Source organism: Perognathus longimembris, chromosome 6 (genome assembly GCF_023159225.1).
Source record: "Perognathus longimembris pacificus isolate PPM17 chromosome 6, ASM2315922v1, whole genome shotgun sequence".
NCBI classification, from domain to species: domain Eukaryota; kingdom Metazoa; phylum Chordata; class Mammalia; order Rodentia; family Heteromyidae; genus Perognathus; species Perognathus longimembris.
In genome coordinates this window covers 70,402,067-70,425,071 of record NC_063166.1, presented here as the reverse complement: position 1 = coordinate 70,425,071, position 23,005 = coordinate 70,402,067, and the positions used below count along the sequence as shown (strand labels likewise).

General features: G+C 49.0%; 1 protein-coding gene across 1 annotated transcript in view; it reads left to right on the top strand.

Moving 5' to 3' along the window:
- Positions 1-23,005, top strand: part of Soga1 (suppressor of glucose, autophagy associated 1) — a 73,385-nt gene that overhangs the window by 19,803 nt on the left and 30,577 nt on the right. Inside the window, 4 exon segments of the mRNA XM_048349122.1 lie at positions 5,586-5,744; positions 19,787-19,849; positions 20,706-21,230; positions 21,232-21,921. Of these exon segments, the coding sequence (XP_048205079.1) occupies positions 5,586-5,744; positions 19,787-19,849; positions 20,706-21,230; positions 21,232-21,921 (1,437 nt within the window).

The window sequence follows — 23,005 nt, the reverse complement described above, 5'->3', positions numbered from 1 at the left end:
TGTCTCTTCCTTAGCTTTTCCACTCAAGACTGGCACTCTACCATGTGAGCTACAACTCCACTTTCACTTCCATAATTTTCTTTTGATGGTTAGAGAGAAGTCTCACAGACTTTCCTGGGAGGGCTGGATTTGAACAGTGATCTTCAGATCTCAGTCTCTTTGAGTAGCCAGGATTAAAAGTGTGAGCTACTAGTGCCTACTTGAACCAAAGAAAGAAAGAAAGGGGGGGTGGGGGGGGAACAGTAAAAAAATCTACACTCCGGATTGGGAGGAAAGAGAGTTTAGTGTTAGGGGAGGGAGACAGGGAGAGAGGCAAAGATACTCAGAGGAACCTTTTTTTTTTTTTTCCCTTTTTTCACTTGGGCCCTGTTGCTGAGGATTTCTGCAAAGGAGGCAAGGAAGAGATGCGGGGGTGGGGGTGGGGAGGGGCTTCAGCTCTCCCTGCCTGTTGGGCTGGGCAGGAGTAGCTGGAGATGGGGAGGGGGACCTCTCAGGAGTCAGGGCAGAGGGGAGGGGCCCCCTCTGTTATGATTTGAATTAGCCAATCAGCATCAACTGTGCCCCTTCCTCCCTCCTTTTTCTCCCTCCCTTCCCTGTCATCTACACCAGCAGCTGCAGCGCTGAGCTCATCTGCTGGCTCTGCCTCTGCAGGACACCCCTGGCCACCACCCTCCGTCTCAACATGTTGGGGGTGTTCCGGAGCATTTTTTGAGAGATCTTCAGGATGTGGCTTTCCCCAGCATTGCCCAGGCCTGCTTGTTGGACCCACTTGATAGGCTCAGCTGGGGATGCCTGGACTGGATCCCTGGATCCCTCCACACACTCCAGACTTGCTTTGCCAGCTCCTTGGTTGGCTCTTGTCCTGACTGGTACCCATTACACATGGCCTCAGTTTCCCCATATGCGGGGCTTAGATTAACTGAATCTTAAAGGTTTTTGCCCTCTAGTAAGTATTGATAAGGGTTGTTATGGACAAAAAGTCAGGCTTTGGGCTCTCTGTTTCTAGTCTACCCCACCCCTGACTCCCTCTGCTGGCACCCATATCTGGCTGGACCTACAGATCCTCTGCAGGGCTGCTACCTGCTTGCTGTGTGACCTTAGGTAAGCTTCTTCACATCACTGAGCTTGTTTCCCCCTGAGGAAAATGGAGATAAGACTGGTTCTTCCCTCTAGAGATTCTTTTTTTTGCCTGTCCTGGGGCTTGAACTCAGGGCCTGGGCACTGTCCCTGAGCTCTTTATGCTCAAAGCTAGTGCTCTACCACTTGAGCCACGGTGCCACTTCTGGCTTTTCTGTGCATTTTATTGGAGACAAGAGCCTCGCAGACTTTCCTGCTTGGGCTGGCTTCAAACAATCCTCAGATTACAGCCTCCTGAGTAACTAGGATTACAGGTGTGAGCCACCGATGCCTGGTTCCTCTAGAGACTTTTGTGAATAGAAAGTGGAATAATTTAAATGAAGAGATGCTAAGTGGTGCCCAGCAACTGAGCGTGTGTTTTCAGGTGCCAGGTCCCAAGGCTCTGGGGTACAAATTATCATCTGAAATGGCCCCTATAGCAGGCCCCAGGACCTACCTACCTGTCAGTAGTGCTGTCCCTTCCTTGGACACAGGCATTTCTGGGGGAAATGCCCTGGCCTTGGCTTTAGTTCTCAGGTGTCCTGTGCAGTCTGTCGCTCTGCGTAATCTGCCCCTCGCTCTTCTGTGAGCCTTGGTTTCCTTATCTGTGAAATAGTGGTGACACTCCCATCATCCTGTAATTCTTTGGAGATTTTGGCCATACACAGGCCAGAATGCCTTCTGATTGAGGGGTGCTCCTTAGCGAGAGTTCCCATTCCTTTTTCTGAGAGTCAGGCTGACAGGGACATTGAAACCCAAGGCCCAGCAGCCCAGGGGTGAATGTGCCAGGAAACTGGGGGCTACTGTTAGGCTGGAGCCAGGCTCTGGCACTATAAACCATGACCTCATGGCTGAGTGCATTTGTTTGTGCTTTGGGGATTTGCCCTGGTTTCCGGAAGCTGCAGCTGCCTCACCCCTCCTGGTATCCCAGCCCCCCTAGTCTGGGGGTAGCTGAAGGGGATCAAATGAGACAGGCAAGTGGGGTCCTTCAAGTGCCTGGCATACTGAGCCCACTGTTGGGACTTCTTATTCAAACTTTTATTGGTGGTAGCAATATCAATGTGTATTCAAGCTTCTCTCTATTGCACGGTCAGTTTGAGAGCAAGAGACTTTAGACCTGATTCCTAATTTTGGTTTCATACCATCCAGCAAGTGTGACTTTGGATAAGTTGCCTTTTGTTTCTGAGCCTCAGACTGGGGACAGTGAAAGGGTTTCCTTCAGGGATGGAAAGCTTGGACCCCTGAGGATTGGGTGAGCCCAGACCTCTGGCCACCCTGTCTGTCAACAATAGTGCTCTTTGCTCCATTCGCCTCCCTTGGTGCTACCAGACATTGTAGGGGTCTCACCTTGTGCTCTTTTTTGTCCATGTTGTGGGTTTTGTTTTTTTTTTTCTGTTTTAATTTTGCAAGTTAAATTGGTGAGCTTTCTTTATTGTGGGGGTGCTGTACTTGGGTTTGAACTCAGGGTCCCATACTTGCTAGGTAGGTACTCTAGTGCTAAGCCACCCCTCCAGTCCTGTTTGTCACAAAGGCTTCTTCTTACCATGGTACATGCCTGCACTATGAGCTGTCTGTTTTAGGCTTCCTATTGTAGTAAGGCGGACAGGCACATACCAGCACTCAGCCCAGCTTCTTCCACTGAGAAAGAGTCTCATGGACTTTTCTGCCTGGAACTGCGATCCTCCCAATCTCAGCTTCCCTGGTAGCTAGTTGTTTTTTTTGTTGTTTGTTTGTTTTTGCCAGTCCTGGGCCTTGAACTCAGGGCCTGATCACTGTCCCTGGCTTCTTTTTGTTCAAGGCTAGCACTCTGCCACTTGAGCCACAGTTCCACTTCTGGCCGTTTTCTATATATGTGGTGCTGAGGAATCAAACCCAGGGCTTCATGTATGGGAGGCAAGCACTCTTGCCACTAGGCCATATTCCCAGCCTCTGGTAGCTGGTAGGAATGAACTATCTGTACCTGGCTAGTAAAAGTTTCCTTGACACAGCTTTCTGGAAGTGTGGAGGAATTCCATGAGAAGGGGCAGAAGGGAAAAAGACCCAGCAACACACCGACTTGTGGGGATTGAGTGGCCTCTGAGACTGGAGTGAAGCTTGTCTGAAGCTGGCCAAGGTTGGGACAGCTTGGAACAGGTTGGGAAAGGAACCTTGGTCCCAGCAGCCCACCCTGGACATTGGTTGGTGGGCAGTGGAAGGGAGGTACAGCTTTCCATCCACACCCAGTTACTTGCTCCTTTATCTCCCTATCCCTTGTTTCAGCCTGATTTTGTTTGTTCATCTCGCAAGTACCACAAGAGATGTGAATGAGCCCAGGCATGATGTGGGGGTCTTGGTTTCTGTACCTCCCCCCACCCCATGCCCAAGCAAGGTGAAAGAATAAGTGAGGGGCATCTTGCATGACTTACTAACCCCCAAATGGGGACCATAGCTAGAAGCCTGGAGGCTGAATGCGTCCTGCTAAGCAATCATCTGGGCAGTGCATAAACAAATCCTGCATTGATGCTACCGTGAACCTTGTGGCCTTTCAGCAGCTCTGTGTGGATCTGAAATATTTAACAAAATCAAAACCGGGCTAGCCAAGTTCATGAAAATATGAAGTAAACAAAACTTCTAAATTCATTAAATAGGGTTACTTGTTTAAAATAATAGCAATAGGAATGAATAAAAAGCCTTGTACATTCTGAGCACCTTCACTTCCGCATTAGGTCATTTATTCCTTCCAGCAGCCCATCTGAGTAGACTGTGTTAACGTTCTACTAAATGCTAAACAACTTATCCTGGCTCAGGGATCAGGCCTAGTTTTCTCCCCTGCCGTGTCTTTTGCTGATATTGAAACATTGCTCACCCTTCTTTATGGACAAGGAAAGTTTGATGGCCTGGTGTGGCCATTGCAGTTGAAGAGGCTCATAGGCCCTGAACTGTCCTTTGGCTGTCCTTAGAGACCAGAGGGATGGGGGAGTAGAAGGAGAGGAGGTAATACCCAGTTTCCTTTCTGGCTGTTGTTTTTCCTGGCCTGCCCTGTACCCTGCACACTGCCAAGGGGTCTGTGCTGATCTGGGCTTGTGCCCAGGCAGAGGGCAGTGCCAGGGAGGGCCCTGTTTGTTCTCTTTTGGAGAGAGGTGGTACCACAGCCATTTCTGATCCTGGAAGGCATGGCACTGCGCTGGGTGCCCCACACTAGTGCTGCTAAAGCCTTCAAGACCCTCAGAGGAGTCTGACTATGCTGGCTCCTTCAAATCTCTCTGCTCCTAGGGTAGCTCAGCCCGCCCTCGGCAGTGTATGACACTTCCTCAGAGTAACAGTCCTTGTCAGTAACCTGGGACAGATTGGGGGGTAGAGGTGGATGAGTCCTAACTCCCCTTAAATGTTCAACAAATGGCATTACCTGACCCACTCAGGGCTGGAGTCTACTTGCAATTTTTCAGCTCAAAGGGGAGGTCCACATTTTTCCTGACCTTCCCACATAACCAGCAAGGAACAGGAAAGAGGGTGTCCTTCAGAGAATGGGGTGCTGTTGCTGATTTATCCTAGAGTAGGGGAATTGGAGACTACCACTCCGTTAGCTCCTTTTTGTAGGGATGAGTTGGACACTTGCCCAGCCTTTGTCATTTCGGGCATGTTCTATTTCCCAAATGATTGGAAACAGTCCTGGGGGTTACTGTGACCTCCAGAAGCCCTGCTCCCTTGCCATCAGCTCCCGGGAACAGCAGTCGCTGCTCACCCAGCACTCAGTGTGGTAGGCGCTGAGCCAAGGCTTGCGTGTGTGAGCTGATCTGATCCTTCTGCGGGGTTGGTTCTGGTATTACTGTGCCCATTTATAGTTGAGGAAACTGAGGTACAGAGCTGGGGAGTGACTTGTCTTGGATCACATGTTGCTCATCTTGCTCTGGGCTTCTACTCCTGCTCATGCCATCCTCCAGATGAGATCAGGACCCACCACAGTCTTGAGGACAGAGCCGGAGGATGGCAGGGCAAGGTTTGGAGACCATTAAAAGCCACATGTGGGGCTGGGAATGTGGCTTAGTGGTAGAGTGCTTGCCTAGCATGCATGAAGCCCTGGGTTCGATTCCTCAGTACCACATAAACAGAAAAAGTCAGAAGTGGCACTGTGGCTTAAGTAGTCGAGTGCTAGCCTTGAGCAAAAGAAGCTCAGAGACACTCTCCCCTGAAATAGAAGACAAAAACAGAAACATGTAAATAAGTAATTCCTTAGATCAGACAGGACTATTATAGCTTTGGGGCACCTGGAAGGGTGCTCAGGTTTGGGCTTTGAATCTGCCACCTTCTGGATGCAAGATGCTTAGTGAACTTTAGGACCCCTTTGTGCCTCAGTTTCCTCATCTGCTAATTAGGGGTGATGAGGTCAGAATGGCCTCTGTAGCTAAAGTAGGGCAGTCAGCAGGACTTAAGTGTCCAAGCCAGTGCCCTGCAGCCTGCTCATGCCCTTGTCCCCCTCCATCCTGGTATAGGTCTCTAAGGACATCTCCATGCGTCTGCACAAGGAGCTCGAGGTGGTGGAGAAGAAGCGGGCGCGGCTGGAGGAGGAGAATGAGGATCTGCGGCAGCGACTCATTGAGACAGAGTTGGCCAAGCAGGTGCTGCAGACAGAGCTGGAACGGCCCAGAGAGGTGAGGACCACCGGCACAGGGGCCTGGGGCAGGCAGCAGGCACTGCCCCACTGGATCCTTTCTGTTCTGCCTCCCTGTCAGGGCTATTTATTCACGTATCCGTGCAGCAGGTGCTTCCTGAGCCTCTGCTGCATTTACTGAATTACACGCTTCCTGAGCGTCACCCTCTCGTACCTCATCTCGGCTTAACCTGGCACATCCTCTCCTGCTAGGCATCTAGCATGTTCGGTACTACATTAGACTCCCCACCCCCACCCCAGTTTCAGTCACTTGCATTCCAGATGGCTGGGTGGCCTCTGGGAGCTTCATTCAGCTGGTTGGCTGCTCACAAGGCATCCCAGGCTGGTACATTCTTCAGGGGCACCCAGCTGCTTCCCCACAGGGCCCCCACATGCCAGCAGTCCAAGTCTAAGAAGCCACAGCCCTGAGGGCAGAACAGTCCTTCAGCTGCCCTTCCTGCTGGGTGTGTTGGTGTGATATGCCAGCACTTCTTGTGTGGGGAGAAGGATTTGCTGCTGAGAACTGCCGTGCCACCCCACCCTCCTTTAGATGGGTGCAAAGCCCTCCCTTCCCGCAGCCACAGCCAGCCCATAGCAGTACCTAGTAACACAGGTGTGGTATGGTGCCATCTTCACCCTATCTTGTTACCGCTACCTCCCCTACTCCATGGTGAAAAGGGGGAGACCCACTTTCAGAAAGTACCTTAGGAGGTGGCGCTGTAGCCCAAGTGGTAGAGCACTCGCCTTGAGCAAAAGAAGCTCAGGGACAGTGCCTGGGCCCAGAGTTCAAGCCCCAGGACTGGCAAAATCAAAAAAAGAAAAGAACCTTAGAGCCGGCACTGGTGGCTCATACCTGTAAGCCTAGCTAGTCAGGAGGCCGAGATCTGAGAATCATTGTTCAAAGCCAGCCCAGGGAAGGAAAGTCTATGGGACTCTTACCTTCAATTAATCACCAGAAAACTGGAAGTGGCACTATGGCTTAAAGTGGAAGAGTGCTAGCCTTGAGCAAAAAAGTTCAGGGCCAGTGCTAGATCCTGAGTTCAAGCCCCACAACTGACTGGGGGTGGGGGAGGGAAGTACCTTAGAGCTCAGCTTGTTCTAGTTGTGCAGAAGGGAAACTGAGGAAGAAAAGTGCACAGAGGAGCAACTTGCAAGTTCATCCATCTTTTCCTTGGCAGTGGAGACATGGCTATGACCCTCTCCAAGTCTGTTTCTACCTCTGTGATGCCAACATACAAACAGTAGCCAGTTTATGAGGTGACTTCAGGTTATTAATTAGATTGAGTAACCAAGCCAAGTGTCACTGGTTGATCCCTGTAATCCTGGCTACTCAAGAGGCTGAGATCTGAGGATTGAAATTTGAAGCCTGCCCGGTAAGGAAAGTCCATGAAATTCCTTTTTTTTTTTTTTCTTTGCCAGTCCTAGGGCTTGAACTCAGGCCCTGAGCATGTCTCTGGCTTCCTATTGCTCAAGACTAGCATTCTACCATTTGAGCCCCAGCACCACTCCTGGCCTTTTCTGTTTATGTGGTGCTGAGGAATTGAACCCAGGGCTTCATGCATGCTAGGCAAGCATTCTACTGCTAAGCCACATTCCTAGCCCCACGTCCATGAAATTCTTAACTACAATTAATCACCAAAAAGGAAAAAAAAAAAAAAGAAGCTAGAAGTGGTGCTGTGGTTCAAGAGGTAGAACACCACCCTTGAGCAAGAAAGCTAAGCACACACACACAAAAGAATAATATAGTCTGATAGTGCCTAAAAAAAAAAACATCTATCAATTCCAATTCTGCATATAAACCCCACAGAATTGAAAATGGGAGCACAAAGAGATGTTTGTAAACCTAAAGTTTATAGTAGTAGCATTATTCACAATGTCTCAAGATAGAAACAACCCACATGTCCATCAACAGATGGGCAGGCAGACAAAGTGAAGTTTTCTGTAGAGTGGAGCAGTGTTCAACCTGTAGAAGGAATAAAGTAGCAAAGCACACTTAATCATAGCTGAGATGGGCATGCCAAGTGAATAAGCCAGCCAGCCAGATACTGCATGAGTCCACTCGGATGAGATACCTTGAGTAGGCAAATTCATAGAGACAGAAGTAGACTAGCGGTTTCTTGAATGGTTGTTTACTAGGTCATAGTTTGAGAAAATGAAAGGGTTTGGAGACAGGTTGTAGTTATGATTGTACATTATGAATGTACTCAGTACCACTGAGCTGGATACTTTAAAATGGCTAAAGCTGGGGGTGGTAGAATATGTGCTTAGTATGCCCTAAAAACAAAACCAAAAAAGTTAAAAATTGTAAATTTCATGTTAAGTGTATTTTGCCATAGTAAGAAAATAAAGATGGTTAAAATGATACATTTTATATTAGTTTTTTTAAATTTTCTGGTGTGTATATACCAGTATTGAGGCTTGAACTCAGGGCCTCAGCTTCTTGCTTAGCTTCTCTCCTCCCACTCAAGACTGACATTTGAGCCCAACCTCTACTTCTGGCTTTTTGCTGGTAAATTGGAGGTAAGTGTCTCAGATTTGTCTACTCCAGGCTCTCTTTGAACCTTGACCCTTAGATCTCAGCCTCCTGAGTAGTTAGACTTATAGGTGTGGGCCACTGTTACCTGGCTATTTATCATATTAAAAATGTGGATAAGCCAGGCACCAGTGGTTCAGGCTTGTAATCGTAGCTATACAGGAGGCTGAGGTCTGAGGATCACCGTTTGAAGCCAGCCTGAGCAGAAAAGTCCCCGTGAGACTCTTATCTCCAATAAGCCACTCAGAAAAAGCCAGAAATGGTGCTGTGGCTCAAGTGGTAGAGCATTAGCCTGGAGCACTCAGGGACAGTGCCCAGGCCCTGAGTTCAAGCCCTTGGACTAGGGGAAAAAAAAAAAAAGTGAGTATATATGTGCCAATGTGGAAAGATCTCCAAGGTACACTATAAATCAGGAAAATAAAGTTATAGAATTTCATATACTATGTGAAGCCACTAATTATTTTGAAAAGCCACATATACCAGAGTGAGTTTTTTGTTTTGTTTTTGTGCTAGTCCTGGGGCTTGAACTCAGGTCCTGGGCACTGTCCCTGAGCTTCTTTTGCTCAAGGTTATCACTGTTCCACTTGAGCCACAGTGCCACTTCCAGCCTTTTCTATGTATGTGGTGCTGAGGAATCGAACCCAGGGCCTCATGCATGCTAGGCAACCACTCTACCACTAAGCCACATTCCTAGCCTCCAGAGTGGGTTTTGTTGTTGCTTTTTGTTTTGTTTTGTTTTGAGATAGGGTCTCCCTGTGTGCCCAGGTTGGCTTTGACCTCATGATCTCTCGTCCCACTCTTCTGAGTTCTGGGATTACAGACATATACTACCACACCTAACCCTGGAACCAGAGTAGTTTTTGAAGCATGGAGGCACAGCAAAAGTTGTCAGAAGGGTTACTGTATAGGGAGTTAGAAATAGTGGGAATCTCTGGGTACTTGTGGCTCACCTGTAATCCCTGCTACTCTGAAGGCTGAGATTTGATGATGGAGATTGAAAGTCGGCCCAGGAAGGCAAATCCAGAAGAGTTTCATTTCCTACTAACCAGCAAAAAACTGCATGTTGAGTTATGGCTCAAGTGGTAGAGCACCGGCCTTGAGCAGAAAAATACTAAGCAAGAATGTGAATCCTGGTACTGGCACCAGAAAATAAAATAAATAAAATGGGAGTGAGGGTATCAAAAAGATGGTGAAAGTAAAGGAGAGAATAATTTCAACTTTTTTTTTTCTGTTGATTTTGTAGTTAGGTGTTTGGTTTATTTGGTTTTATTTTGGTGGTGCTGGGGATAGAACCTCGGACCTTGCTCATGTTTGGCAAGTGTTCTTCCACTAAGCTACACCATTAGCCTGGGTTAGGGTTGTTGTTTAAATAAGAATGCATGAGGGCTGGGAATGTGGCCTAGTGGTAGAGTGTTTGCCTAGCATGCATGAAGCCCTGGGTTCGATTCCTCAGTACCACATACACAGAAAAGAAACTAGAAGTGGTGCTGTGGCTCAAGTGGTAGAGTGCTAGCATTGAGCAAAAGAAGCTCAGGGACAGTGCTCAGGCCCTAAGGTCAAGCCCCAGGACTGGCCAAAAAAGAAAGAAAGAAAGAATGTACGAAGACCAGATTTGGTGGTGCAGATCTGTATGTAGTCTCAGCTGTTGGATAGGCTGGGGCATGAGGATTGCTTGAGCCCTGAGTTTTAAGAACAGCCTGGTAACATAGCAAGATATAGTCTAGGGCTGGGAATATGGCCTAGTGGCAAGAGAGCTTGCCTCGTATACATGAAGCCCTGGGTTCGATTCCCCAGCACCACGTATATAGAAAAGGCCAGAAGTGGCACTGTGGCTCAAGTGGTAGAATGCTAGCCTTGAGCAAAAAGAAGCCAGGGACAGTGCTCAGGCCCTGAGTCCAAGCCCCAGGACTGGCAGAAAAAAAAAAAAAAAAGTAGTCTAAATGAGATCAATGTTGTACTTGAGCTTGGGCATTATTTGTGAAATTTCACATTTAAATTTTAAGTTTGTAAATGTGGAGCCTGGCATAGACTAGGTGCTAGAAGACATTGTCACTTCCCTTCGAGGCATTTGTCAGAGAGGCTGGTCTCTCTCTCCTTATGTACCCATGATGTCTCAGTATCTAGCCAGTGTTGATTTGCTGTTTGTTCTCTCCCTCCTCCCACTTTTTCCTGACATGGTTTCTATGGAAACGAGGGTCCCTCAGCAATTCTTTGCCAGAGCTGCAGCCCCATCATTGGGATCTGCCTTTGCCATCCTGACAGGTTGCTGAGGTGATGCTGTTAGTAGATTGGGAATGGGAGCTCCTGGCCTGAGCTGATGCAGTTGCCATGGAGACAGCTCTTGGCGAGACAGAAGGGAGGATGGCACGCCCTCACTGTGCACTACTGTGGCCTCTGAGCCCAGCTGGGCTGTAGCTCAAGAATCACATCAGCTTCCTCCTCCTCCAGTATCATTGCCCCTCCTTGAGTATTGATGTAGTTTGTTATAATGTAGCTGCTGTTTCTTCCAGGCACTGCTCCTAGCATTGTTTAACCCTCCACAGTCTCCTTCCAGCCTGCATATTGTGTTGTTAGCCTCATTTTGTAGATGCCTTACCCTTCTTGACAATTTTAAAATTGAGATTGAATTTAAAAACCATATATTCACCATTTAAAGTACACAACTTTGCTAGGCACTGGTGGCTCATGCCTATAATCCTAGCTATGAAGAGGCTGAGATCTGAGGATTGTGGTTTGAAGCCAGCCCGGGCAGGAAAGTCTATGAGCCTCTTATTGCTAATTAATAACCAAAAAGCTGGAAATGGAGCTGTGGCTCAAGTGATAGAGTGCTAGTGTTGAGCACAAAAACTCCTGGATGTGCCGTACACTGGTGGCTCACGCCTGTCATCCTAGCTACTCAGGAGGCTGAGATCTGAGGATCACAATTCAAAGCCAGCCCTGGCAGGAAAGTTCATGAGACTCATCTCCAGTTAACCACCAGAAAACTGGAAGTGGAGCTATAGCTCAAAGTAGTAGAGCGCTAGCCTGGAGCAGAAAAACTCAAGGACAGCAACCAGGCTTGGAGTTCAAACCACAGGACTGGTGCACACACATATACAGAATTAAAGTATACAATATTTCTACTGTATTCATGATGATGTGCAACCATCACTACACTATTTATTTATGTCAGTCCTAGGGCTTGAACTCTGGGCCTAGGCACTGTCTCTGAGCTCCTTTTGCTCAAGGTGAATGTTCTACAACTTGAGCCACAGAGCCACTTCTGGCTTTTTCTGTGATTAATTGTTGATAAGAGTCTCACAGATTTTCCTGCCCACCCTGGCTTCGAACCTTGATTCTCAGATCTCAACCTCTTGAGTAGCTAGGATTACAGGCATGAGCCATTGGTTCCTGGCTAAAACTGTCTCCTCTTCCCCCCTCCCACCATACTCTTTTTTTTTCTTTTTCTTTTTCTTTTCTTTTTTCTTTTTTTTTTGGCCAGTCCTGGGGCTTGGACTCAGGGCCTGAACACTGTCCCTGGCTTCTTTTTGCTCAAGGCTAGCACTCTGCCACTTGAGCCACAGCGCCACTTCTGGCCATTTTCTGTATATGTGGTGCTGGGGAATTGAACCCAGGGCCTCATGTACACGAGGCAAGCACTCTTGCCACTAGGCCATATCCCCAGCCCCCCACCATACTCTTAATATACTCTTTAATTCCAGAACATTCATATGGCCCTCAAAAGCAACCCCATACCTGTTAGCAATCATTCTCTCTTCTGTTTAGCCACCGGGCAACTGCTAATCCACTTTCTGTCTCTATGGATTGCTTATTTGGGACATTTCTTTCAAAGGGAGTCATGCACTATGTGATCTTGGGTGACATCTTCTTTTACTTAGCATGTTTTCAAGGTTTACCTCTCTATATTGAAGCCTATATCAGGACCTCAGTCATTTTTACGACTGAATAATCATTGTATGTATAGACTTCATTATATTTGTCTATTCGTCGGTAGATGGATATTTGAGTTGTTTCCACTTTTTGGCTTGTGCTGAGTAGTGCTTTTGTGAGCATTCATGTGTACATTTCTGTGGGTCAGTCTTTCCATTTTGGGGGAGGGGGTACATACCTAGGAGTAAAAAAGGCAAAGACAGGATTTAAAGCCAGGACTCTGGGATGTAGCATCCTGGGCCTTCTGGGATGCCCCATCCTGGGCTTTCTGAAGACCCTCCAGTGCTTCTGGAGCCTTTATGGGGCTGCTGACTTCAAGAGTGCTTCCTTTGTGGCACCAGCTTCTCATTTGGAATTCTCACCAGGGCACTGACCCTGGCATCAGAGGGCTTGAGGTCAATTCCTAGTTCTGCCTGCGGTTCAGTGCCAAATCCTAGGCTGCACACAAAAGGGATACTCAGATTTGGAGCCATATAGGCTTGACTGTGTCACTTATTTGCAAGTGACTGTGATCTTGGGCAAAATGCATAACTGCTCCAATTCCCAGTTTATTTATAAAATGGGACTATTAATCTCTACTTTGCAGGGGTGTTTGGGAGAATTAACTGGGGCGAGTAGATAAAGAGCTCAGTGTAGAATAAGGCTGCTTGATACAGTACTTACTATAGTCGTGCCATTACAACCAGCAGCTGGCTGTGGACCCAGAGAAGCCTTTGCTCCCTTTGAGTGAGCCTGTTGTCTCTCATGAGGGGCTTCCCACCAGCTGCGTTGCAAGTCAAGTCTGCGGTCCATACTGTCCCAGTAACATTTGATGTGGGCACATGTGACCCTCTTTGCTTTCTCCTTCCCAAATGTTCTCCCTGTAACTAGGAGCCATGTGGCCTGTCTGCCTGGCTCTTTTGGTTGTTCTGGAGGAAGTTGGGCTTGGGCTTGGGCTTGGAGAGGCATCCCCTGCCCATCTCCCAGGTTCCTGTAGAGCCAGTTTTGTGCACATAGCATAGGGGCTTCCAGTGAGACCTTTCTAAGGCAGTCTCCACATTTGGTGATAATCTGCTCAGCTCTTTCTATATTCTAGAAGGTTGGCCTTTGTGTCTTGGCAGAGTGGAAGGACAGAGGTGTTGGAGAGTCCAAGGGCCCCTCCAGAGCTGTGCTCAAGCATCTCTGGGCTAGGCTACAGAGGGGGCTGTAAGGATAGAGCTCCAGCTCCTGTAGGGAGTAGTCTAAGGAGGGATGCCCAGTGGCACCACCTGAGCGGATCTGTGTGGTCTTGTAAATGGCTGCTGTTGGGAAGGCCCTGCTGCCTGCCAGGCCCGAGATAGTGCCCTCTGCTGGGTCCTTCCCCAGATTCATTCCTTCCCTGTGGTGTGTCCTGCTCTGCCCTCCAGGGGCTCAGGGCCAGAACATCTGCTCTGGGGCCAGAGCTGGCTCCACCCCTCAGGGCTCCACAAAGGGGCTGCTCTGACAAGCTGTCACTCCCTTGAGGGGCTTGGCAGCCCCCCAGCTGCCTGGCCAGCAGCTGCCCTGTGGAAGGGAGGGAAGGCTTGTGCTCTGAGCCTGCCTTGTTTTCCCTGCTGAACTGAAGGGCAGTGCTGGAGCACCAGAGGCCTCCACATGGTGTGGAATGGCTGGAACCACACTAAGAGAGGTGCTGCCTGCCCCTCCTATTTCCTCTCCAGGAGGTTTAAGCCATTTAGCCTTCTTGTACCTTCTTTCTGCTGCTAGGAAGGCATTTGGTGACTCGTTAGGGGAAATCCATTTGAAAAAGATGTCATGCCTTTTCCATTAACCCCTAGGAAGTAGCTCACAAGTGAGGCCTTTGAATCAGGGAACCAACCATTAGGAAGGAAAACTCACCTGCAGGCTGGGAATGTGGTTTAGCGGTAGAGTGCTTGCCTAGCATGCATGAAGCCCTGGGTTCGATTCCTCAGTACCACATACACAGAAAAAAAGCCAGAAGTAGAGCTGTGGCTCAAGTGGTAGAGTACTAGCCTTGAGCAAAAGAAGCTCAGGGACAGTGCCCAGGCCCTGAGTTCAAGCCCCAGGACTTGCAAAAAAAAAAAAGCACATAAATATATGGCAATCATACCTCTACAGAAAGCTAGAAGTTCTGGTTCTTATGGCTGACTCCGGGTGGGAGAACTGGGAACTAGTTTTCGCTCCCCCCCCACCCCAGCCTTCCATTGCGTTTTGAATCCTGTACATGTGGCCTGTGTTTTGAAGTGACAGAACTAATATAAAAACCAATACACGGGCTGGGGATATAGCCTAGTGGCAAGAGTGCCTGCCTCGGATACACGAGGCCCTAGGTTCGATTCCCCAGCACCACATATACAGAAAACGGCCAGAAGCGGCGCTGTGGCTCAAGTGGCGGAGTGCTAGCCTTGAGCAAAAAGAAGCCAGGGACAGTGCTCAGGCCCTGAGTCCAAGGCCCAGGACTGGCCAAAAAAAAAAAAAAAAAACCAATACACAACTACTCTAACCACTTCTCTGTATTCTTTCCTCAGCCTGGTACAGAATTAACAGTGTATTTTGTATCTTTCTAGGTCTTTTTCTCTGCTCAATAGTGCATACTTCTCTGTATTTAAACACAGACACATTTAAAACACACAAGGGATTACATTATATACACTGTCTTGGTAATGTACAGGATCGTATTATGTGGACTTAAACTTAAAAATGATGGATATTTTAGGGTTTTCTTTTGCCTAAGGTACTTATTATAAAAATCAGAGATCACAGACTCAAATAAACACAGGAAGGAAAGAAAGTCCAAAACAGCACCATCTATTTCAGTGTTTTAAACACAGACCCATAGGTCTAAAAACAGCTCCAGAACACCCGAGGGCAGAGGGCCTCCAGGAGAAGGGTTAGAGGAGAGAATGGAGGGGCATAGGAAGTGGAACACTGGCTTTCTCTGTTCCACATACATGCTTTACAGTGACCGATTTGGGGCTGGAGATGTGGCTCAGTAGCAGAATGCTCGCCTAGCATGCAAGAGGCCCTAGGTTCTATCCCCAATATGCCCCCTGCGAAGGATTGAAGAGTGTGTAACCTATCTTTTCTCCCTTAAAAAGGTAGAGCGGAAAAGCATATATTTTTTTTTTTTGGCCAGTCCTGGGCCTTGGACTCAGGGCCTAAGCACTGTCCCTGGCTTCTTCCTGCTCAAGGCTAGCACTCTGCCACTTGAGCCACAGCGCCACTTCTGGCCGTTTTCTGTATATGTGGTGCTGGGGAATTGAACCTAGGGCCTCGTGTATCCGAGGCAGGCACTCTTGCCACTAGGCTATATCCCCAGCCCCGGAAAAGCATATTTTTGTACAGTGATATTATGCTGTCGTTGTCATCATCTTCTCCTTCTTCCTTCTTTTTTTTTTGCCTATCCTGGGGCTTGAACTTGGGGCCTGAGCACTGTCCCTGAGCTTCTTTTTCTCAAGGCTAGATTCTACCACTTGAGCAACAATGTCATTTCTGGCTTTTTCTGTTTATTTGATGCTGAGGAATCGAACCCAGGGCTTCAAGCATACAACCACTAAGCCAATTCCCAGCACACTGTTTTCTTCTTTAAATACGTTTTCTTTTTGGTAATACTATGGTTTGCATTTAAGTTTTCACAGGCCTTAGGCAGGTGCTCTACACCTCCAGGCATGCCCTTGATTCTGGTGACATTTGGTAACATTTTATGTTATTCTCATGTACCACAGAGTTTGCTCCCCTGCTTTACTCTCATACTGGGGTGGGGAGGTGGGAATTGAACCCAGGGCCTTGCCCATTGTACATGTTTGGCAAATACTCTACCACTGTACTATATTCAGCCCAGGTGTGTCCTTTTAAAATACACAGCCTCCTGAGTAGCTAGGATGACAGATGTGAGCCACCAGCTCTCAGCTCTGATTTATTTGTTTTGTGAGTGTACCAGTCTTGGGACTTGAACTCAGGGCTTGGGCACTTTCCTTGAGGCTAGCACTCTCCCACTTGAACTACAGCTCAACTTCTAGCTTTTTTTTGGTGGTTAATCGGAAATGAGAGTCTCATGGATTTTCCTTCCTGGGCTGGCTTCAAACTACAATATTCAAGAGTACCTAGGATTATCTGCATGAGCAACTGGCACCGGGCTTCTGATTGGGTCTTAAGATAGCCTTAGGAGCCCATTTGGTGCTCCTTCCGTGGCTCAACCTCAGCTTTAGAATTAGGAAGTTTTAAAAATCCTAATACCTGAGACAGCGGTCCAATTACATCAGAATTTTTGGGAGTGGTGCCTGTCACACAGTATTTTTAAATTCCTTTGCCCCAGGGGTTCTGTTGTGCACACAGGTTGAGAATCACTGGGCTAGCTCCCCTGTGACCCTGGCACAGTCTTTGGAACTCCATCAAGAGCTATGCCAAGAACACATCCTAGCTTGGCTGGATTTACTGTAAAACCTTGAACAAATTCCTACCCCTGACTTGGTTTCACTAAAATGGCACTTAGATTACATGAGTGGCTCTCACTTTCAGGGATGAAGTGTGAGAGATAATGGTTGGGAGTGAGTATGGATACAGATCTCCTGGAAGCATTTTTAGAAAGTCTGTTCACCCAACATAAGCCACCCAACTGTGGTTTATACACTGCCATCATGAATCACCCCTCTCTCGGGAGGAAGTATTTAGTGGAATCATGCATCTCACTGAATGACTTTTTTAAATAGTGAGGGAGTTCAGTGCTGATTTTTTTTTTTTTTGGCAGTCCTGGGGCTTGAACTAGGCCTGAGCACTGTCCCTGGGTTCCTTTTTTGCTCAAGGCTAGCTCTCTACCACTTGAGCCACAGCACCACTTCTGGCTTTTTCTGTGTATGTGGTACTGAGGAATTAAACCCAGGGCTTCATGCATGCTAGGCAAGCACTCTACCACTAAGCCACAGTCCAAGCCCCTCAGTACCGATTATAGCATTTCCTCATATTGCCTGTTATAGGGCTTGGCTTGTGCCATTTTGCATTCCTTTTTTGTTTTTGACATTGGAGCAGCCTTGTGCCTGCTCTAGCTCAGCTTTTTTTTTTTTTTTTTTTTTTTTTTAGTTGAGGCTCATATAATTTTTTTTTTTTTGGCCAGTCCTGGGCCTTGGACTCAGGGCTTGAGTACTGTCCCTGGCTTCTTCCCGCTCAAGGCTAGCACTCTGCCACTTGAGCCACAGCGCCACTTCTGGCCGTTTTCTGTATATGTGGTGCTGGGGAATCGAACCTAGGGCCTCGTGTATCCGAGGCAGGCACTCTTGCCACTAGGCTATATCCCCAGCCCATATAATTATTTTTTGTTATCCATGGAGCTTGAACTCAGAGCCTGGGTACTGTCCCTGACCTTTTTTTGCTCAAGGCTAGCACTCTCTTACTTTGAGCCTGGGCCCCACTTCACGTTTTTGAGTGGTTAACTGGAGATCAGTCTCTCAGAGAATTTTCTGTGGGGGCTGGTTTCAAAATGTGATCCTCAGATCTCAGCCTCCTAAGTAGCTCCTAAGTAGGTGTGAGCCCTTGGCCCCCATAACATAGTTATTATTTAAAGGCTTGGAGCTGTCCTCAGATTGTAATCTTCCTGTCTGTGCCTTCCACGTAGCAGGGGATTACATGCGCAAACTGTTATGCCAAGTCACGAAACAACCACCAAGAAGGCCACCGAGACTCAGACGTTCCTAAATGCAAAAGCAAGGCAAGAGGCTGGGGATATGGCCTAGTGGCAAGAGTGCTTGCCCCATCTACATGAGGCCCTGGGTTCAATTCCCCAGCACCACATATATAGAAAATGGCCAGAAGTGGCGCTGTGAATCAAGTGGCAGAGTGCTAGCCTTGAGCAAAAAGAAGCCTGGGACAGTGCTCAGGCCCTGAGTCCAAGACCCAGGACTGGCCAAAAAAAAAAAAAAAAAAGCAAGGCAAGACTTTATTCAGGCGAGCTGCAACTCGGGCTTCGTCCTACCCACCAACACAGCGGAGGTTAGGAGGAAGCCCCGAGCTGCGATTGCACAGGCCTTATAAAGGCAAAGAACAAAGTTACAGCCATCAGGTGTTCAAGCAAGACAAAAACCAAAATTATAATCATCCGGTGTTCAAGCAAGACAAAAAACAAAGTTACAGCAATCAGGTGTTCAAGCAAGATTAGGACACGGGTACAAATCTGATTGGCTCAGGGCTCGAGGCACAGGGTTCGAGGGATTCTGGGGGCAGTTAGAGTTAAGCATTCCCTGCGGTTAGAGTTCTTGACCAGCTGGGCTCTAATAAGCTTGTCCTGGGTTTGCTCACAGGGCCTGCTTATCTCAGGTTCGCGTGGTAAAGTGGCGCCTGACTTCAAAGTCTGGCTCTTCACAAACCACCTTTCTCCATTTTGCATTCTTGCCAGCAATAAAAGTGCATCCTGGTTTTGCCAGGGTTTCTAACAAACTCTTTTGCCAGATAGATGGCTTGGATTCTTGCCAGTCTGTTGGGAGAGAAATGGTGGCTCTGCTCAGTTGCCAATGGAATTTCTTCCTTGGGAGCTGGGCTGAGCATATTCACATGACACATTTGCCTTTCCTGTGAACTCCCAGAGCTCTAGCTCATTGTAAGTTTGTTGGCCCTTTAATTATCTGTGGAGACCTTTACATGTTTAGGATATCAAGGCTTTACAATGTTATGAATTACAAATATTTTTCCTAGTTGTTATTTGTATCTTTTATTAGGTTGGGTTTTTTTTCCATATAGAATTCATTTGTATAGTTAAATCTACTGATTTCCCCCTTCCCCCAAGTGCTTCTAGATTTTTTTTTTTCTTGTCAGTCCTGGGACTTGGACTCAAGGCCTGAGCGCTGTCCCTGGCTTCTTCTTGCTCAAGGCTAGCACTCTATCTCTTGAGCCACAGCGCCATTTCCAGCCTTTTCTGTTTATGTGGTGCTGAGGAGACAGCAGTCATACTAGGCAAACATTCTACTGCTAAGCCACATCCCCAGCTTGCTTCTAGATTTTTTTTTTCTGCTTACGTGGTGCTGAGGAATCAAACCCAGGGCTTCATGCATGCTAGGCAAGTAGTCTACCACTAAGCCACCTTCCCAGCCCTGCTTCTAGATTTTTAAAAAATCCTTGTCAGCAGCCTCTCATGATTGTTTTTGAGTCTCCTGTGTAAATTGTTTTTTGCATCCACTTTCATTATTCATTAATATTCATTCTGAATTCAAGGTCCCATGGAACCTGACAACATGGCATCCTCCCTGGTACCTTGTGTGGCTTATTCACTGTTGTGTGCTCTCCGGAAGTGTCTGACTAATGAAAGACAAACAAGAACAGAGACCCAGATTTCCAGGTCTTGGTCCAGGCCAATTGGATCACAATGCATATGGCAGAGAGGGGTAGAGCCCTACACTTGGGAGGCTCAGAGTTGTCTTCTCTAGTGCTTTTGGCCTGTCCCCCACCTTTGCCGCCCACTTGGTGGCTTTGAGGGCCCTCTGGCTCAGCAGTGGGTCAAGGTGAAGGCCTGGACGTGGACCAGCAGGGCTCAGATCTTCAGTCTGACTCGGGGCTTGTGATCATTCTTTGGATGTGTGTCTCCTTGTGAGCTTTTGGTTCAGACTCTTCTCTCCCTGCAGCATTCCTTGAAGAAAAGAGGAGCCCGTTCTCTGGGGAAGACAGACAAGAAGCCTTCAGCACAGGTACTGCCCAATAGCTCCTGAGGCAGTTGGGGTCTGAAACTAACTTCACCCTCCCCGGGCCTCCCCTATCCACTGATTCATTTTCTTGGCTTTGCTTTCCCCAAACCACCCTTCAAGCCTATGATTCTTACATTCTCAGACTCTTCTAAGACCAAAGTGCTGATTTACATGATAATTCCAAAGGACCAGAGTCAGAGTGACCATGGCTCTGTTGCCTGATTGACTCGGTGTGTGTACGGGTACACACTCAGGGTTCAGGTGCTGTCCCTGAGCTTTCTTGCTCCAGGCTAGCCCTCTGCCACTGGAGCCACACCTCCACACTTCTGGCTTTTTGGTAGTTAATTTGGGATAAGAGACCATATATGGACTTTAATGCCTGGGCTGACTTCAAACCCCAAACCTCAGATCTCAGTCTCCTGAGTAGCTGGGATTACAGGTGAGAGCCATTAGCCCCGGGCTTGATTGACATGTAATTGGAGTGACTCCCTTCAACTTTCTGGCCTCAGTTTCTCATCTATGCCTATTGCGTGTTTATGAATCAGATACAAGCAGGCCAAAAAGGAAAAAAAAAATCAAATGCTACCTGCTGTGCCTGGCAGGCACAGGATACCGTGGTATTCTGCTGCTAATGGTAATGGCTTGCCAGGGTCCCAGGTGCCTTTCCTATATGATCTCATGTAATTCTTTCCATGGCTTCAGGAGGCAGGGACTGTTAGCACCTTATATATTTCCAGGGGTGTGTGGGGGGTGGGGGTGGGAACTATAATAGGAAGGGCCTTGAGGGTTGGGCTGCATCCGCCCAGCACGTGGTCAGTGCTGAGCTCCACTACCCGTCCCCCTGTGCGTCCTGCTCCAGGAGGACAGCGCGGATCTGAAGTGCCAGCTGCACTTCGCCAAGGAGGAGTCGGCCCTCATGTGCAAGAAGCTCACCAAGCTGGCCAAGGAGAACGACAGCATGAAGGAGGAGCTGCTCAAGTACCGCTCGCTGTATGGGGACCTGGACGCCGCCCTGTCGGCCGAGGAGCTAGCGGACGCCCCCCACTCTCGGGAGACGGAGCTGAAGGTGCACCTGAAGCTGGTGGAGGAGGAGGCCAACCTGCTGAGCCGCCGCATCGTGGAGCTGGAGGTGGAGAACCGGGGCCTGCGCGCCGAGATGGACGACCTGCGGGACCACGGCGCGGGCTGCCCGGGCGGCTGCCCCGGAGGGCCCGAGGCGCGGCTGGCCCTGGCGGCGGCGCTGGGCGCGGGCGAGTGCGGCGAGAGCCTGGCGGAGCTGCGGCGGCACCTGCAGTTCGTGGAGGAGGAGGCCGAGCTGCTGCGGCGCTCCTCGGCCGAGCTGGAGGACCAGAACAAGCTGCTGCTGAGCGAGCTGGCCAAGTACCCGCGCCGAGCGCGAGGCCGACGCGGACGCGCCGGCGCCGGCGTCGGAGGACGGCCTGGGCCCCGCGCTCGGCGAGCCCTCGCGGGAGGAGCTGGCGGCCGCCAAGCTGCAGATCGGGGAGCTGAGCGGCAAGGTCAAGAAGCTGCAGTACGAGAACCGCGTGCTGCTCTCCAACCTGCAGCGCTGCGACCTGGCCTCCAGCCAGAGCGCGCGCCCCGCGCTGGAGACGGACGCGGAGGCCGGCGACTCGGCGCAGTGCGTGCCCGCCCCGCCGGGCGAGGCGCCCGCGGCCGCCGCCCCCGCCGCCCCCGCCGCCCGGCTCGGCCGCGCGCGCGAGGCCGAGGCGCTGCCCGGGCTGCGGGAGCAGGCTGTCCTGGTCAGCAAGGCCATCGACGTCCTGGTGGCCGAGGCCAACGGCTTCTCGGCGGGCCTGCGGCTGTGCCTGGACAACGAGCGCGCCGACTTCCGGCTGCACGAGGCCCCCGACAACAGCGAGGCCACCCGGGACCCCAAGCTGGTCCACGCCATCCTCGTGCGGCTGAGCGTGCTGCAGCAGGAGCTCAACGCCTTCGCCCGGAAGGCCGACGCCGCCCTCGGGGGCCCGGGCAAGGAGCAGCCCGAGCCCTTCCTGGGCTCCCAGGGCCCTTGCAAGGAGATGATCCTGGCTAAAGACCTTGGCCCCGACTTCCAGGTAACGTGCTGCAGTCCCAGCTTCCATGACTTTAATTACTGTTATCTTTTTTTAGTGCCTGTCCCAAGGCTTGAACTCAGAGTTTTTGTGCTCAAGGGTAGTAGTGTCCTACCACTTGAGCCACAGCTCCTCCTCCGGCTTTTTTGGAGGTTAATTGGAGGTAAGTGTCTCATGGTATTTCCTGCTCCAGCTGGCTTCAAACCTCAATGTTAAGATCTCAAGCCTCCTGAGTTGCTAGGATTACTGGCGGGAGTCGCCAGGGCTCCACCTGATTAATTTCTTCTGAACGTTGTACCGAACCTTATAGGCAGAAAAAGTGCCACACCACACCAACCTACATACCAGCACAGTTTCAGAAACTTGCCCATGGAGATCACAGCAATGCACTGTGTCACCTAGTGAATGACAAAAAAGCACCTCACAGCCAGTCCCAGGACAACCCCTCTTCCTCACTTGATTCTTAAAAATCTGTCTTTGGAACATTGTATCAATTGAATCATATCATTTGTATAAATATACTGCCTAGCAGCTTGCTTGTTAATTCATAAAGTCTTACTCATCTTTAGATACAAGCACATTAGTTGAGTAGACCACAAATCACCTATTTACTGAGAATAGTCAGTGGCTCTGAGGCTGCATCTTCTTTCCAGGTTGCTGTCCCCTCCCCCTCCTTTTAACACCTAGTACTGAAGATGGAACCCCAGGCCTTACACATACTAAGACAAATGTTTTTGTTTTTTTTTAAATTTGTTTATTAATTGAACACAAATTTTTTACAAGGTGTTGTGCAAAAAGGGTACAGTTACATAGTAGGGCAGTGTGTATATTTCTTGTGATATCTTATGTCTTGTTTTTCTATCCCTTCTCTAGGTCAGATAGACATACATACAATATACAATGTATCAAGAACATATACAGTATTCACAGACTTGGTCTCTACTGTCTCTCCATCTCCCTTTGTTAACAGTCATATATCAGAGAGATCATGCCCCTTTGTTTTCTGTGTTCTAGGCTTGTCTTGCTCAACATTATTTGTTCGAGTTCTGACCATTTCCCTGCGAATAACAATATTTCACCATTCCTA